Here is a 16,771-nt window from a genome sequence, read left to right on the forward strand (position 1 = left end):
AGAAATACAAATGATTTTCGTTTTGGACCTTCCAATGAGTAAAGCACGTCAAGAATGCGTGAAGCTGAAGCAACAAAATCCTGTTCTTCCACTTCTTGGGATATGATGTGAACGCAGCAGAAGACTGGCAGCCAGTAAAGTAAAGAAAGATGCCTGTGAGCAATGTTAAAAAGTATCAAATAGATTATTATAACTGAAATGTCATGTGGTGATTGTTCAATCACTATCGCTATTTAAAGACGTGGAACTGCAGTGAGTTATTGTGTTTTAATCACTTTTTGGGTTCAACTGTTGTAGACTGTGTTGGCCCTCTGGGTGTGTATTGGAGAGCAGCGCTCCCTGCGAACCAGAGATAAGTAAAGCTCTGCAGTGAAGTACGTGACAAAATTTCGAACACAATCGTAATGATGGCATAAACTAGGAAAACTGTAATTATTCATTAAATTAGGCTATAAATGATTGGTATGCGACTGTAATTCTACTGAAACTCAACAGAATTGCATTAATACCACTGGTTTATTTAGCATTTTCATACATACAAATTGTTCTATATATACATAATATACATAATGCAATTACAGACAGTGCAACATTGACATTACAGTTTCAAAATGCCAAGGGGTAACTATTCTTACAGTTCACATTTTGCATGATCGATATCCAGTGTTTAACATTCAAACAATCAAATTTTTGACTTTATATGAGCACTGCTGTTCTCCGTTACTTAACATTTCTCCTTCATATTACATCAACAAAGAACTTCAAAAACGTATTTGGTTTCCTTCCAGTGAAAATGTGTAGAAAATAAGGCTGTTTAACGAGTCAATAATTAAGATATTGCAATGGATATCAACCCTTCATAGTTAATGTTTGTTACAATGGTGATGTTATAGGTGGCTTCCGTGCCTATCTTTATATTAGCTCCTTGTAAACTGAGGCCTGATTACCAGCCACACTATTTCAGAATATGCAACGAAAAGTCAAATACATCACTACATATTCCTAAACACACTTTGGAAACACTAGTCTTCACTGATGACATGTGGCATCAGTATGCAAATCATCAAAGTTAATATGCCCCATTTACTTGTTTGTGAAAGGCAGAGGTAATGGAAAACATGATTTACCTTGTGTTCATTTTAGACTGCAAAAAAAAAACAAGTGATGGTTATAACCGCTAATGCAACATCGAGTGACTCCACGTGTCTCTAATTTTTGTTCGCATTTCCCAAACCGACTCAGGCACTTCTCGTTGCGTAACATCAGGAGTCTGCGTTTCCGGAGATCTTCTTCACAAAGCTGATGGAATAACGCAGTCTTCACACAAAGGGCAAAAACAAACCGAGAAAGGCACTTCAGGGCTCCAGATATGGCAGTGGGGTTAAAGTGGGGAGCAGGTTTGACACTTATGAAAATCCAACATTAAAGTCATCCAACACTGCAGACATCTTAGCACTCTCTCTCGCAAAAAAACAACCAAAAAAAACAAAAACGATGTGGCATGAGTTAGCTAGCAAAGGCTATCAGAAGGCACAATATCCAAGACAACTTAGACTTATTCATGAAGCTAGGGAGTATGAAATTTGTGCAATTACACTACATAATAGCCTGCGTATTGTGGGTATTGGATCCAGTAAATCAAAACTGCTAATATACTGTACATGTAAGTAGGATTCTCACGTTGACTGATGATACTCAATTCTCAGTCACCAAATAAAAGATGAGCATGGCAGTGGCTTCTCAACTGGCTTTGCATCAGAACCTAAATGTTTCCTTGTCCATGAGGTCTTGAGCAAATGTATTAGATAACACAGTATTCCTCTAACATTTCGGGACCTACTTGCCGGTCCAGACCCATCCGTTGGGAAGCACTTGTTTAATGCTAAGGCTTCAGAAAGCTTGCCCAGAGTAGCCCCCGCTTCTGTCATTCGTTCTACATTCTCGCTATGACTCACTCAAAGTTCGTCAGTCAAAGGCTCTGTGCGTTGGGAATCACAGGGGGAGAAGATTGCATAAATAACATCACTGTCCAGTACAATGCTGTTGTTAAAGTCCAACTCTGTCATGGCAAGGTAGAACTGAGCTGAGCCCCAGAGTCTGTCGTGTAGCTGCAGTGAGGCTAAACCGACAAACGGGAGTTCAATTCTTTAATTCAGTGTTGAAGGAATCGTTCAAGTAATGATATTTTCAGTCAGCGGGGGAGAAAACCCGCTGTGCTTTATCAGTTTTTCATGTCGTTTTTTCAGGATTTTTCCTTCCCTCGCCATTAATTCCTGCTTTCATGTGTTGTCCTGGTCACGTCCCATCTGTCCTCAGTGCGCAAGTTAGAGGTTAAGTCCAGCACTGATCCTGGTGCTCGGCTCTACAACAGTCCTGTCCAAAGGTTATAGCAGGCTGTGTTGATTACAGACTCCAGGTGATGGTACATGGACACCAGCTGAGGCGGAGGGCTGTTGCTAGCCTGTGGTTGTGATGGCAATGGCTCCCGAAATACAACTTTTAGGCTCTGGGGGAAGGAAGAGAACATAAAGGGATTGTTGTCCTGAGATATTCTAATTTAAAGGTTAAGTGTGGAGATTTTGGACCTATATATAATTTGTCTCTTACATACCTGTAGTACTTGGACCCCCTTGGTTGAAATGGCAAGCTCTGTTGTCTCTTGCTGCTAACAATGAGTCCAAATGGGGATTGTCTTCCCCCAAACTCTGTTTACACTCTGACCTGACTGTCCAAAACTAGATCACTCCGCCAGTAACACACTTTCACCCCACAGCAGTCTGTGCTGCAGCAGAGACAAACAGTTCAGTGATTTCCTGATCAGTGAACGTGTGCGTAATGGAGGAACGGTGTCATGTTTACTCTCAACTCTCCTTGGGAGCCACAAACAGCTTTTATGAAGATATTTTGACAAACCCCATTTGGACTCATTGTTAGCAGTAAGCTCGCTGTTTCAACCAACAGCTGACAGCTCTGGAGTCAATATTCTCTGTGGGTCCAAGTATTACAGGTACTACACAAATTATATATAGGTCCAAAATAACAGAAATTATCCTTTAAATAAATCTTGCAAAACAGTACTATTCCCCTTGTCACAGTACAAGGACCATTAACCTAAAGCTCAGCCTTAGCTTGAGAAGTTGCAAAGTGTGTACTTCAGTGTTCAAGCAAAGCACGTCATCAAAAGACTGCTGTTACACTACAGATCAATCTGAAATCATTCTGTACGTTCAAGACCTGAGCATAACTACTCACTGTTTTTCCAGCTGGGGTGTCCAGAAAGACCAGGACAAAGCAGTCAGTGAATTTCTGGTTCAGAACCGCCTGAAACAAAATGATATTGATGACTGTTAATGTGCAGTTATAATGTCTACTTCCAGGGATTCAGCAGCTTAGTGACTACTGTTGCATCAGTAAATACTAAGTTTAAGTAAATTGCTGATGTGCCTCTGCGCCATATTACCCTGAGAAAAATTCCTCCATGTTCATTTTACTTGATTAATGAAAGTAAGTCTGATTTTGACTGTCTACAAAGTATTACTGCACCCTTAATGTATGACTGAGAGGGAGAGGATAGAAGGGAGAGGTCAGGCTGCAGTCATCGGTTTGGCAATCTCCAGAAATAAGAGAACTTCTTTTGATCTCAAGCCTCTCAATTACAAATTGAAGAGGAACTGATCTCATGAAACTCTGAAGGAACCCGCAATTATTCCCCTGAAGACACAAATAATCCCCCTATAGAGTCCCTTTTTACATTTTAACTCCACCAAAACCCCACTTCAAACCACAGAGGTCTGGCACTTTTGAATAGACTATATTCTTTCAATAGAATGTTTTTTTCCTCCCCCTTTTTTTACATAACTTAGAGGCCAGTGAAGTGCAGCGCCTAATTTAAGGAAATTCAAGGTGACTTGGGGCAGCCACGGATTGTGGATTTGTCTGCAAACTTCCAATTAAAAAAAAAACCCCCTCCAAAAGCAAAGAAAAAAGAAAACTTGTAACGCATTACTTTAAGGTGCGACATGTTTTCGTTCACCAAAAAAAAGTCAATTGTGTTTCTGCCCTGGCTTCAAACCAGATTTGTTCCATCAAGACTTGTATTATGAAATAAATTAAAAGCAGCCTCACCAGATACTGAATGCCGTTGTCGTCGAAGTGCCGGCAGCTCTGAGGGAAGCGGGTCAGCAGGACTTTGATCAGACTCTGGTACCAGCTCGGACCCATTGTCAAGAAACAGTCCTACAGCAACACACAAGACTGGCATTACAACAACCTGCCTTATTAAAGATAGGCCAAACCTGAAGATAGACTTTATATTCTACTGTACCTGCATATACAGTGAAACTGAGATGTCACAGCTGAATAATATATAAACTGACAATTTTTCATGGTTGAATAGTTATGTCTGAGAACAGCTTCCTGTTTAATGAATAAAGCCTGTGGCAATATCCTGACAGTGATGCACGCCTCCACGGCTGCATGAGCGGTTTTATCAACTTTCCTAACCAGTTGTTTACTGGAGATCTTGGATAAAACTTGAAGATCTTCCAGGCTGCAATAAGACACAGGCAATTATCTGAGATGAAGTGATCAAGGTGATTCTACTTGAAATGAACAGACAGGGAAGGCAAAGTACTTGAAAGTGCAGTCACTTTCAAACTGAACTCACCAGCTCCAAGTAAGGTTGTGTGTTGGATGCTTGGATGCTTGATCTAACAGTCTCCTTTTAGATAAAGACTAATGCTGCTTCTACTCTTTATGATGGATGGAACACTGCCCGTCAAAAGTTTGGGGACACCACATTTTTCTTTATTTTCCACATTTTAGAACAATAGTGAAAGACATCAAAACTATGAAATAACGCAAATGGAATTATGCAGTGACCAAAAAAGTGTTAAACAAATCAAAACTATCTTATATTTTAGATTCTTTAAAGTAGCCACACTTTGCCTTGATGGAAAGGCAAAGGCTTTGGAAAGAAATTCATACATTCACTTCACTATTTATATTTGTCTAAGAAACACATTTCAAGCATTTAAGCATAAGCCTTTAGATCAAAACGGCTTTAAGAGAATGAAAAAATTAGAATGGCTTACTACATTCTCTCATTCTATCCTTTTCATTGGGCCATGGACTTTTCTCCTTTTCATGTCTTTGCTTTAAATGAAATCTGTCCTTGATCATACATCTTTGCACATCAGCGTCTGGCTAACATACTGTATATATATTCTTTATTCTATCTGCTCATTGCCATTAACAACTGGGCCAGGAGACAGCGGACTGAGATTTTCCCACACTATCTCAAACTCAATGATGGAGGTCCCTTAAAAACTGGAGCACATAAACGGAGAGTTGTCACATTGCTTTAAATACCATTCAGTGTTGCACATCTACTTCATTTCCTTCATGTTTTTGTGGCACAACAAGTTATATCCTATTTGATGCCTTTGGCGCTCATTAGTATGCAAATTCCTTAATTTACATCATGAAACTGATTGGAGTGCTAGACAAATTGCAGGGTTTGGGGAGTCAGAATCAGTCAGATGAAAGGTAGCATCTTGCAGGAGGCCACTTATGCCCACAGTTAACTCCAAGGTTGGTACTGGAACTGTGGGGCACAGTGTAAAAACTGATTTAAGCAACAGTGTACAGCACTAGAGTCAAGGTCTGAATCAGGCCCTATGTAAACAAAATTGTGATTACAGGCCATATTGACAGTAAATACACTGAAAAATGTGCAAAACCCAGAATCTGGGAAAAATAAAATGGAAAAAATAACCCAAAAGATTGTTACACCCAGACTCGACTAATGAGGAACTATTCAACAGGGCAAGAGAAACCCACTCAACACAAAAAAACAGAAAAAAAGGAAAGGCAAACTTTCTTTCATGGCATGTATTTGCCAAAGTTATGCTTAGCCACAAAGTGCATCAGTGCAACATTTTGATCATTAGATCGTGTTCATTGGCTTCAGTCTTCAGTGAAGACAAAGACGTGCCGCCCTAATGACCGATTGTTTGCATGTCTGATGCAGTGTGGCTGAGCATAACTTTTCTCTCCGTGTTTTGTGAGTGCGTTTCTCTCGCTCCATTGAAAAATCAAACTGTAAAATCTAAAAACGGGGGGGAAAAAAAGGAATTTGTGAGAAATTGAAATGGATTTCAAAGGGCTCACATCTCACTTAGAAAAGGGTTACCTGTACTCAAATCCTCAAGTAGCATTTGACAGGACAGGAAAAGCGTAATACGAGCCACACTGTATATTGCAAGCATGCAGCAGTTCAGCTTGGTTTAGTGTAGGATTTGAAGAGATTTTCTTGATTTCAAATGTAGGCAGAGGACTTCTAAGAGAGCTTCTCTGTCAATCCAGTGTGAGCATGAAGACTTATGATATGCCCTGTGGCTATATAACGAACTCGCACTATGATAAAAGCCTTTACTTATGAAGGCCTAAGCATTGAAACTTTGGGGCTGGAAATTGGTGGAGGAAACAGCTGGGAAGCAAGTGACTAAAAAGTCCTGCTGGCTGCAGGACGAGCTGACAAAGAAACACGCTGCAAAAAATCTCCATCTTAACAAGTCATTTCAGTCTGTTATTGAGCCCTGAAACTGTAATTTTATTAAAACAAGTGAAAAAAATCTGCCAATGGGGTAAGATCATTTCACTTGTTTCCAATGCATATCAACTAGTTTCAAGAAGTTTGTGGAATCAAGTGTCATTTTCTTGATAGTAGTGCAGTGATCTGCCTTATTCTGACTTATTTCAACATACTGACACTCATTTCTAGAAAAATCCTGAAACAAGTGAAGCTGCATTGGCAACAAGTGGAGTTATCTCACCTCACTGGCAGAATGTTTCTCTTGGTTTAAGAAAAATAAGAACTGAAGGCTGAATATGAGACTAAATGACTTGTTAGGATAGACATTTTTTGCAGTGCAGACCATTTTCAGACCGCACTTCACTATCCTGCCCTCCAGGCAATTGTTATGCACTATGTCATTTTAATACCCTTCTGCTACCTTCCTGTTTAGTTCTATGACATTTTGGGCAAGTAAGTTATACCAAAGGAGATCAGACTCTTCTTACCTGCTGCCATCATTGTGTTTCACTATAGTAAGCATAGCCAAGTGTGTGAAGTTTTAAAAACCTCACACACTTTTAGTTGGTATTAAATACCCGGAGCTTCAAGGCTACAGTCTGACCCTCAAGTCCTTTGTGAATGGAGCTTGGCTGGCTGTATACTTGTATTCAAAACACTTGACAGACGACAGCACAACGCACTTTTGTATAGTTTTGTAAGTTATTCTCATTGTGCATGAATCCAAGGCCAAAGCCCTCTCCTTTCTATTCCTATCAAACTTGATTGAGTAGTTTTTTTTCATTATCTACTCATCCTCCTGGAGTGAATGGTGACAGCTTCTTTAGAGTTTAAAAACGGGCAAAAATGACCAACATGCCTGGCTGTGTGTTATACTGTCATACAAACTTCACCAGCGTTTCAACTGACATGAGGGTGAGTAGATAATGACAAAGAAAAAAGCCACCCCAAAACACTTTAACACTGTTTAAACAGGTATTATTGGCATTGTGCCTTGGTGTCAGTCCCTCAGAATCAAACAGCGAGGGCTTCTTTCTAGACTCACCATTTTGCACCAACAGTCATGCAGGGAGAAATCCATCGTAGAAGAGGCAGAGAGACCAGTTTCTCCACTGACAGCAGCCTCAATAGACCAGAATGCAATGCAGCCACAAGACATGATGTGTTTTGAGTAAGGAGTGTGGCTGTGATCATAGACATGCCCCAATGGTCACTAAGTAGACTGGCTAACTCGACAATTTTATACTCATATGTCATATAACAAGTTCACGCCCCTTCGCTTGGGGCTGCATTCTGGGAAATGTAGGAAATCACTAACTGAAGTAGAAGTAGACAACGCAGGTAAAGGGAAACCAAAAAAAATAACACTTCATCACAAAATAACTTGGAAGGCAATGAACATCATAGACTGATGATATGTAACGATGTAAGAGTGCGAGAGTGGAGTTTCAACCGACTGACCGGTCCAAGACCACAGGATTAGTATAATTGATTTTCTGAAACTTAGTGGAATAACTCTTAAGGGGGTCATCATTATTTGTGACACATGAACATAGATGGCGTGTTTCTCTCCAGCTGTCAGAGGAGGCTGGGTAATTATGGAATGGATGGCTCCTTACAGCAACACCAATGCTTCAACACTGAGAGGGTGTTAACCTTGCATACCAATTCCACTTGAACCCACCAGCCAAGGGGAAATCTCACACACACACACACACACACACACACACACACACACACACACACACACACACACACACACACACACACACACACACACACACACACACACACACACACACACACACACACACACACACACACACACACACACACACACACACACACACACAGCATAAAACTTGTAATGGAAGCTGTGTCATTGAAAGTGAGTGTAAGAAGTATAATTGCAGTGATTGCTTGCCACAGAGAACCCAAAGTGATCTCTGTTTTACAAAGCTGACAAATTAAGCTATTTGGGATGTTACAGACTAAGCACAGCCCGGACATGACATGTCTAGTCATTTTTGGCTGTATTTGTACCACAGGGTTTTCAGGGTTTCGCCATTAAGGAGTCATATTACAGCGTCGACTGTCAACGCATTATCTTAACCAGCCAATCTCAACAGAAAGCATAGAGTATCTCTATCAGATGGAAAAAAGTTGGTTCGCATATAAACCAGTGTTGTGACCGAGCACCGGGCTTATCAACATTTTAATAGCCACTTCCCTCCATTTTGGCAAGGAGTGGCACATTTTTGTTTTGTTCTCTGCTTCTTCATTTGTACGATAGTGTTGATGTTTGAAATGCTTCCATATTAAGTCTCCAGTGCCTGCTGTCAACCATCCGTCACTACACATCACTGATATTATTCTGTCAATAACAGATCACTGATAATGCCAACAATTGCTAGTATAACACATTGATAACAAAAATAAAGAAATCAGTTCATGAAGACATGCTCAATCTTCTATTATCAAGTCTGAAACTGAAGTGTAAGCCCTCAGTTGCACTCAGAAACACAACCTGTTTTCTCTGTTTCCTCTGGCTTTCAGAAACAAATGAGATTTAGCATAGCACTTAACAGAATGCTACGCCTGCCTCCAGTGATGCCTAATGCCAAAACATATTCAGAAATATGCAGATGATGAAATTTTGGTTGTGTATTCTGATCCAACAGTCACAGCTGCAAAGCGAGGGAGGAAGGTCTGAATGTAAATGGTAAATATACAGTGAAGAGTGGGGATATATTTGGGTGGGAGGTTATGCGTGAAAATGCTTTCTTGTAATTTTAAATCTCTTGTCTTTCATGCTGAATTAGAAACTCGATCTATTGTATAAGGGAGTAAGCAAGTGTTAATGTAACACAGTATCAGCCCAGAACCTTTATCGCATGTCATCTCCCTCTCTCTCTCTCTCTCTCTCCCTCTCCCTCTCCCTCTCCCCCTCTCCCTCTCCCTCTCCCTCTCCCCCTCCCCCTCTCCCTCTCCCTCTCTCTCTCCCCCAATCTTTCCTGTCTCTTTCTACTTTGTCTAAAAATGGTGAAAATGCCAAAAGAAATGATGTTTACCAGCTGGGGGTCGATCTCCCCTACTGAGCGGCTCTGCACGGCGTCCAGCAGCTCCTCCAGCTCGCTGAACGACAACTTGCTCAGCTTCAGCTTGTCCAGGGCCAGGTGCTCTCCGTGGAACAGCCTCCTCCACAGGTTGTCCCTGCGACAGTGGCCCATGGCCTGCTCCACGCTGGCCTGGATCTGCCGCCGGGCCGCCGCCACCTCGTTGTTGAGCAGGGGGAAGAGCGGGGACGGGTACAGCAGCCCCTGAGCCTCCGCCCCGCTCCCCGTCGACCCCACCAGAGGGTAGAACTCGTTGCCGTCGCTGGGGGCCGAAGCCGCCGTGGCCTCGGGCGACGTCTCCTCCCACAGGTCGTGCTCGGCGGCCCGCGGCCCGCCCGCCTCCGCCCGGTCCGGGGGGAGCCGGCCGCCCGACTCGCCGGGGTCGCGGTGGATCTGGGGGAGCTTCTTGAAGCGCCGCATGTCCGCCGTCAGCCGAGGAAACAGCTCTCTCTGACTGGTCATAATCACGTAGTACCGCAGCCTAAACACATAAGGGTATGAATACAGTGCAGTCAGTACACAGAACTGTCTGTATTGCATGCAAATACAGTGCAGACAACAAAGTCCTGCCTCCTCTGATTCAAAGTGTGATGAATTACGATCAAAACACAATTGTACTATGCAAAATAATCGCTTTCCCAGATTCCCCAAGGCATGGGGTGAGTGTCATGTCTTCACACAAGCGCAGTGCCCTGGTCTAACCCTTGGGTGTATAATTATTTACCCATTATGTCTCCTATAATCTATTCTTTCATATCTCCTTACCTCAGCAGATGCCTCTCCCCCTCTGACTGCTCCTCAAACGGAGCAGCGTTATGGCTCACCAACAGGGACACATCAAAGTCGTCATGGTGATGCAGGCCTTCCAGATCCTTGTAAGAGCCGGAGCTAAAGGAAGAAAGAAAAGGAGAGAGGAGGAGAAGAAAATGAAACAGCTCATGTATATTTCATCTGTGATACGGAGGTGCTTGATTTTTCGACCGTCATTTCTACCTGTTCCATAGAGCCACGAGCGCATATTCGTGGAGGTCAGCGCTCGGTGTCCCTTTCTTGTTGTCGGCGGTGACCGCGGCCTTGGACATGCGGAGGGGCTTCATGCCGTAGGTGCTGGCATGGTCAGTGATGTAGTTGTACAGCTGGTGAGCGGTTATCATCCCCGTGGAAATGGAGAAGCTCCCTTATGTAAACAAGGATCAGAGAAACTCAGAAACACAATCATAAAAGTTATCACAGTGGTTCGCAGGTCCTCCTGCTCACCCACAGAGCTTTCAAACCCAGCGTTTGAAAATATATGAAAGTGGAATATGGAAGGCAAGCTATGCAAATGACAATCTTTTATCTCTATAATGACTCAGAAAGACCCCCTGGAAAGGCTGAAACAGCCTTGATATATATCCACTAAAAGTAGAAAGGGAAGAGAATGAAAGCACTTTGGATTTGAGTCACCTCTTTTCTGCAGCAATGAGACAATTTAAAAGCTTTTTGAAGCTTATTTTTATGGGATTTCTCTTTTAGTGAACAGTGAGCTGTAGAGAGAGGCGGACAAGCTGGGCAGAGTGAGGTGGATGGCATGCTGCGGAGAGGTCGAGAGCCATACTCAAACTCACAATGTTGCAAATACAAGGTATGCGTGATAGCCTACTGAGCCACCAAAATGGCCAGGCTATTTAAAGTAATAGTGTTTCACTTTCATGTAATTCCAGTTGTCATTGCCATGTGGGTTCTTGAATGGTTAAGTACCAATACTGGCCTCCCTGGGGATTAGTAGTCACCACCACTCACTTTTGTTTGAAGAAACTAGTTTAAAAATCATATTTCTAAAGCATTAACACATCAAAGTAGCCACAGGTAGTGTAATAATATTCCAGGAAGTAATTTTTCCTCTTTTCAAGTGTCAATATTGAGAGCTGGGTTAAAAGCCTGAGGTCCAGATTCACTTAGCCTGCATTGCAAGTGCAATTTGTGTAATTTTTGGCACCTCAGTTCCTTGAGCCAACAGCACAGAGTTTTTGTTTTATTTGCTAAGAAATTTATGAAAATCAAGTGTTGGCACAAAACAAGCCCTTGAAAAGAGCACTGCACAGGCAAATAACTTCTTCATAACCCATTGCAAGGGCAAATATCTTTAGCTGGTGGATTAGCTAAGAATAATCCACCAAGGTTGGCACCCCTGCACCCTGAAGCCCCTTTCCAGTTCAAGCATCCTCTGATCTGATTTGAGATTCTAGGATGGGAAACCCTTGCTGCCTGACTTGCTGGTGACAATGCTGCAGCATTAATAGCAGCCATTCTGAATGGACCAACTCTTTGCACAAAGGTTTTATTCCACCTTTCATTACCATTCCACCATACCACCGTTCATTACGGGCAGATATTACGTTATGGTCAATTATTTTGGGCCTTTACAGATATACATATAATTTACATATGAATGACAATGACAGGCGTAAAGAGGCTTTATTTTTTTGCAGCACAATTAGGCAGCTTTCTGCTCATTGTGCATGGTTAATGAAGAGCATGGCATTCTGATTTGGTCATTTGGTAATAAAGTGCACACTCTTCCCTGCCCAAACCTTTCATGAATCTGGGCCTAGATGCCCAGGGCAGCTAAGGTTGGAGGGTGACTCCTCTAGAGCTTCTCTGTATGTGTGTGTGCCCAAAAAGTGAAAATGTATCGACATCAAATATCACGTTACAACCGAGTCACCTTGGAAGACGTGGTTGCGGCCAAACTTGGGGATATCTGGGTGATGTGAGATGAAGTCATCCAGGAAGCCGGTGAGCTGGTAGCCCTGGCGGAGCGTCATGTGGCAGCCCACCAGGTACTGGTGAACCACTCGCAGGTGGAAGTCATAGCTGAATGAGTGTACGTGCATCAGGTCCCGCACCTTATCACATTCCTCAGTGAAGAGCATGGAGAGCTAGAATAGAGGGGCAGATACATAGTCATGACCTGCACAGACTGACTACCTGACAACCACAGTACCTCTCCACAGGAAGAGAACCCTGCACACAAGTCTAGAAATGTGCACTACATCCTTCTGGAAAATTAATATAACCTGTCCAGCAAAGTAATATTTAGCACAACACTTTCTCTCGACAGTTATCTGTCTAATAACCCACCGGTAAACCTGCTTTGCATCTGAAGGGGCGATACCCTTCTGTTTCCCAGCTTTGTCTGCTTTGTATCCAACAATCTGTGCTGTGCACCTTAAGTGCCTACTGCTCCGTTACTCCCATTGCTCCTTTGTGAGAGCCTTTTGTAAGCAGCTGTGATTATCAATCAAATTCATAATAGTATCTTATTTAATTAAATCCAACATCAAAGGGGGACTTACAAAAGCATTAATGGCAAATGCAAATGACTGCACTGAGAGGCTACAGCACGCAGTAATTACAGCACAATACAGGGAGTTTTTTTGGGGGGGGCTCAATGCTATTACTGCAGTTACTTTTATCTTGACCATTTGCCTGGAACAAATGCAAATAGCCATTATCAAATCAAAGAGTCAAGAAAAAAGGTATTGTTCTCCCAGAGAAAACTTTCATCTCCATGTCAGTGTTAGGAACTTTTCACAGCCTCCTGCCTTAACACTAGCAACAGGGCAGGGGGCTTTCATTACCATTCAGACCACACAGATAAGACGGAGTAAGAGTATTTCTCTGGTGGTACAGAGTTAAGAAAAGGTGAACACTCTGGTTATTAATTTTTCTCTTCGTCTGCCCTGGTAGTATTCCAGTCTTGCAGACCAATTAAATGTGACCTTTGACCCTGCCATCTATGGAACCAGAAAGCTATTAGGACTACAAAGAAACAGAACATTCCTTTTCTGTGTCCTCTTGACCACAGAGCGATCATTTGTTATTTCCTAACCTGTAATCCCTAATAAACCTTTTGTATCATTCCATGTTCTAGCTACGCAAGTGCCCAACATAGCTTTGACAAGAGGAAATTGTTAGGTCACGGGGCTAGGGCTAATCTCCTGTCAGCCTTGTTCACAGACAGCCATGAAAATGAAAATGAACAGAGAATAAAAATTGACAGAAGTTGTAATCATTGGGGGTCATCCAAGAAGCAAAGAATACACAAAGCGAGTTGATTGGGAAAAAAAAGGACAAGATCAGCCATGATAAGAAAGCCCAAAAAAAGTAGCGAGATCACATTTTCTGTCTGTGTCTCGGAGGTACATGGGTTTAATGAAGAGTGAAGAGCTGGATTAATGTGATATAGAACTACACCATTTTAAGCAGCATCCTGTTTTCAGGGGATGCCACCAGGACAACCAAATCTCCAGGAGAAATGACGGGGATTTGGCCGGAAATAAAAGAAAAGTAAAGCCCTGTGTGTTACCCCAACTGCCCTTCAATGGTAAATCCTGAGAGCAGGTATATGACCGCTAAGAAGGTGGGGAATTCCCTTGTGTTTACCAAGCAGCTTCAGAAAAATTGTTATGTGCCCAGGTAAAGATTTAATTTGCTGCTAGTGGAGTTCTCCAGCTTGATTTTTTTCCCCATATATCAGGATATACTGTAAGTATCCAAACAAGAGACATATTTAAACCCCAAGCGATGCTGGAACTGACACTGGAAACAGGGTCTGGCGGCAAATCCCGGTTCCAGCAAACCCTCATTCCCCCTGCTACCAAAAATGCGAGAGGAAATACTGCAAGAGAGTCACAGAAAGGGCATTGAAGAACACAGTGGCGGCCCACACATAGCCAATCACAAGCTGGGACAAACCCGACAACCCGGCAGCAAGCATGGAGACAGACAGCCTGTTGAAAAATCAAGGAGGAAAAGGAAATCCCAGAATAATAGGGTGGTGGTGTTTGTTTTTTTTGTTTTTTTTGCCAGAGCTTGATTCAGACCTGAACCTCAAAAAAATGTTCTTTTCATACCTGAACTGGGTTTGTGAGTCTAAACCCACCTAAAGCCTGTAATTGCTAATAACTGTAATTTTCAAATACTTTTTGAACCTGACCCAAATCTAAGGAATTATGTGAGAAACTCAAGAAGCCCGAGCTGCGCAGGAGCCAGAGCTCCCACGGACTGGACTGAGGACTTCATTAGACAGAGGAAGCCATCCCATTCCCAAAGAGACAAAGAGAAAAGACACGGGAGAGTTAGAACGGAAGAGGCCAGGACTGATGGTAGCAAGCAGAGTGACGGGGAGGGGTGAAGCCTGATTGTAGCGAGACACCCCTCCCTTGAGAATGGCTGGGACATACCGCAGAGTCAGATACTGGGGCGGCATCTGGAAACGGCTTGCAACGAGGTTTGGTGAGGAGGCTGCCCTGATGGAGAGACAACATGAGGTGGGACTAGGCAGACAGACAGACAGACAGATGGACAGACAGAAAGGGAAGACAGAGAGAATACTACGAGAATAAAAATAGATCAGGGGTTCTCAAACGTTTCCATGCCACGGAAACCCAAATAGACACACATTAAGGATTTGTAGAACTGTTTACGCTGTATGTAGAGAGAGAACAGTGGTGAGAGTGGAACCCATGATTAGAATAGTTGTTCTTATACATTATCCAACTGTGATGATTTCCAATGAATTAAAGGAGTACACCAAGTTTTGGGGAGATTGTGCTGCTGGTCAGCTTATCCTTTAAGCACTGAGGATAGAGACACCAAAATCATGCATGAATGAACCAACCAACCAACAAACACACAGAGTCCGACTCTTAACGTAGCTGATGTAGCCAGGTTGATTTTTGGAACTACTTCATCTGAGCAACCACATACTCAGTACTAACCACTGCACAGTGATTTTTAGCTGTACACATTTTTAGCTGCCTCCCGTCGCCCACCACCTCGACTAATAACAGAAACAGCTAGTTCAGACAATACGTTATTTTTGTGGCATTATATTTTGTGAAAATGTTACTCATCTCCTCCGCAAAACTGCCAGACTTGGCCGCATTAGCATTTAAAATTACTTACCATTTAGTGTTAGAGCAGTTAAAAGTTCTAATTTTCTCACTTTTGATACAATATTAGTGGCATACTATCACTCAACATAGTGTATGCTAAAGTGTTAGCATGGATCCTACTATCACTCAACATAGTGTATGCTAAAGTGTTAGCATGGATCCTACTATCACTCAACATAGTGTATGCTAAAGTGTTAGCATGGAGCCTACTATCACTCAACATAGTGTATGCTAAAGTGTTAGCATGGAGCCTACTATCACTCAACATAGTGTATGCTAAAGTGTTAGCATGGAGCCTACTATCACTCAACATAGTGTATGCTAAAGTGTTAGCATGGATCCTACTATCACTCAACATAGTGTATGCTAAAGTGTTAGCATGGATCCTACTATCACTCAACATAGTGTATGCTAAAGTGTTAGCATGGAGCCTACTATCACTCAACATAGTGTATGCTAAAGTGTTAGCATGGAGCCTACTATCACTCAACATAGTGTATGCTAAAGTGTTAGCATGGAGCCTACTATCACTCAACATAGTGTATGCTAAAGTGTTAGTATGGAGCACTGGAGCCAACTATCAACCGGGGACACATGGATGATTTTGGTGGCTATGTTCTCATCACTTAACGGGTAAGATAACCACCGGTGCGAGCTCCCAAAAACTTTGTGCATTCCTTTAAATTACAGCAAAATTAAACTATTCCTTATTTTACTGGGGACTGCCTGGAACCTCCTCAAGACCCCTGGAGGTCCCCAGACCCCATTTGAGAACCTCTGACGGGGGTGAAAACAAAATATATGAAAGTCCGTCTGTAAAAATGTGTTGTGAAGTGATCTATATTAAAAGACGACACTGATTTTGCCTGTTCCAAAGCCTGGGAGCCTGGACTGCAAGCAGATAGACAAGGAGTCAGATAGACAGACAGAGACAGAAACGTATGCATTCTCTCCAACACAAGACTCACACAGGAAGACACAGTGCAGGCTGGGGACACAAAGATGATGGGACAAAACAATAATGAAACACGCTACGAGTGGAGCGCTCACAGGGCGACAGATCCGACAAGGCAGATGTAGTCACAGTACTGTAATCTACTACGCACATGCAAGGGAGA

General features: G+C 42.6%; 1 protein-coding gene across 1 annotated transcript in view; it reads right to left on the bottom strand.

The window, feature by feature from the left end:
* Positions 1-517: 517 nt before the first annotated feature.
* Positions 518-16,771, bottom strand: part of szt2 (SZT2 subunit of KICSTOR complex) — a 108,865-nt gene continuing 92,611 nt past the window's right edge. Inside the window, exons 67-74 of the mRNA XM_071531026.1 lie at positions 14,940-15,005; positions 12,419-12,632; positions 10,705-10,888; positions 10,477-10,599; positions 9,667-10,192; positions 4,126-4,236; positions 3,253-3,321; positions 518-2,506 (exon numbers count right to left, since the gene is read on the bottom strand). Of these exons, the coding sequence (XP_071387127.1) occupies positions 2,363-2,506; positions 3,253-3,321; positions 4,126-4,236; positions 9,667-10,192; positions 10,477-10,599; positions 10,705-10,888; positions 12,419-12,632; positions 14,940-15,005 (1,437 nt within the window). The 3' untranslated portion in view covers positions 518-2,362. The remainder of the gene's footprint in view (positions 2,507-3,252; positions 3,322-4,125; positions 4,237-9,666; positions 10,193-10,476; positions 10,600-10,704; positions 10,889-12,418; positions 12,633-14,939; positions 15,006-16,771) is intronic.

Source organism: Centroberyx affinis, unplaced genomic scaffold (genome assembly GCF_046629955.1).
Source record: "Centroberyx affinis isolate AG114_WGS23_722 - 3 ecotype Tasmania unplaced genomic scaffold, CSIRO-AGI_Caff_v1 ptg002023l_1, whole genome shotgun sequence".
In the NCBI taxonomy this organism is placed as follows: domain Eukaryota; kingdom Metazoa; phylum Chordata; class Actinopteri; order Beryciformes; family Berycidae; genus Centroberyx; species Centroberyx affinis.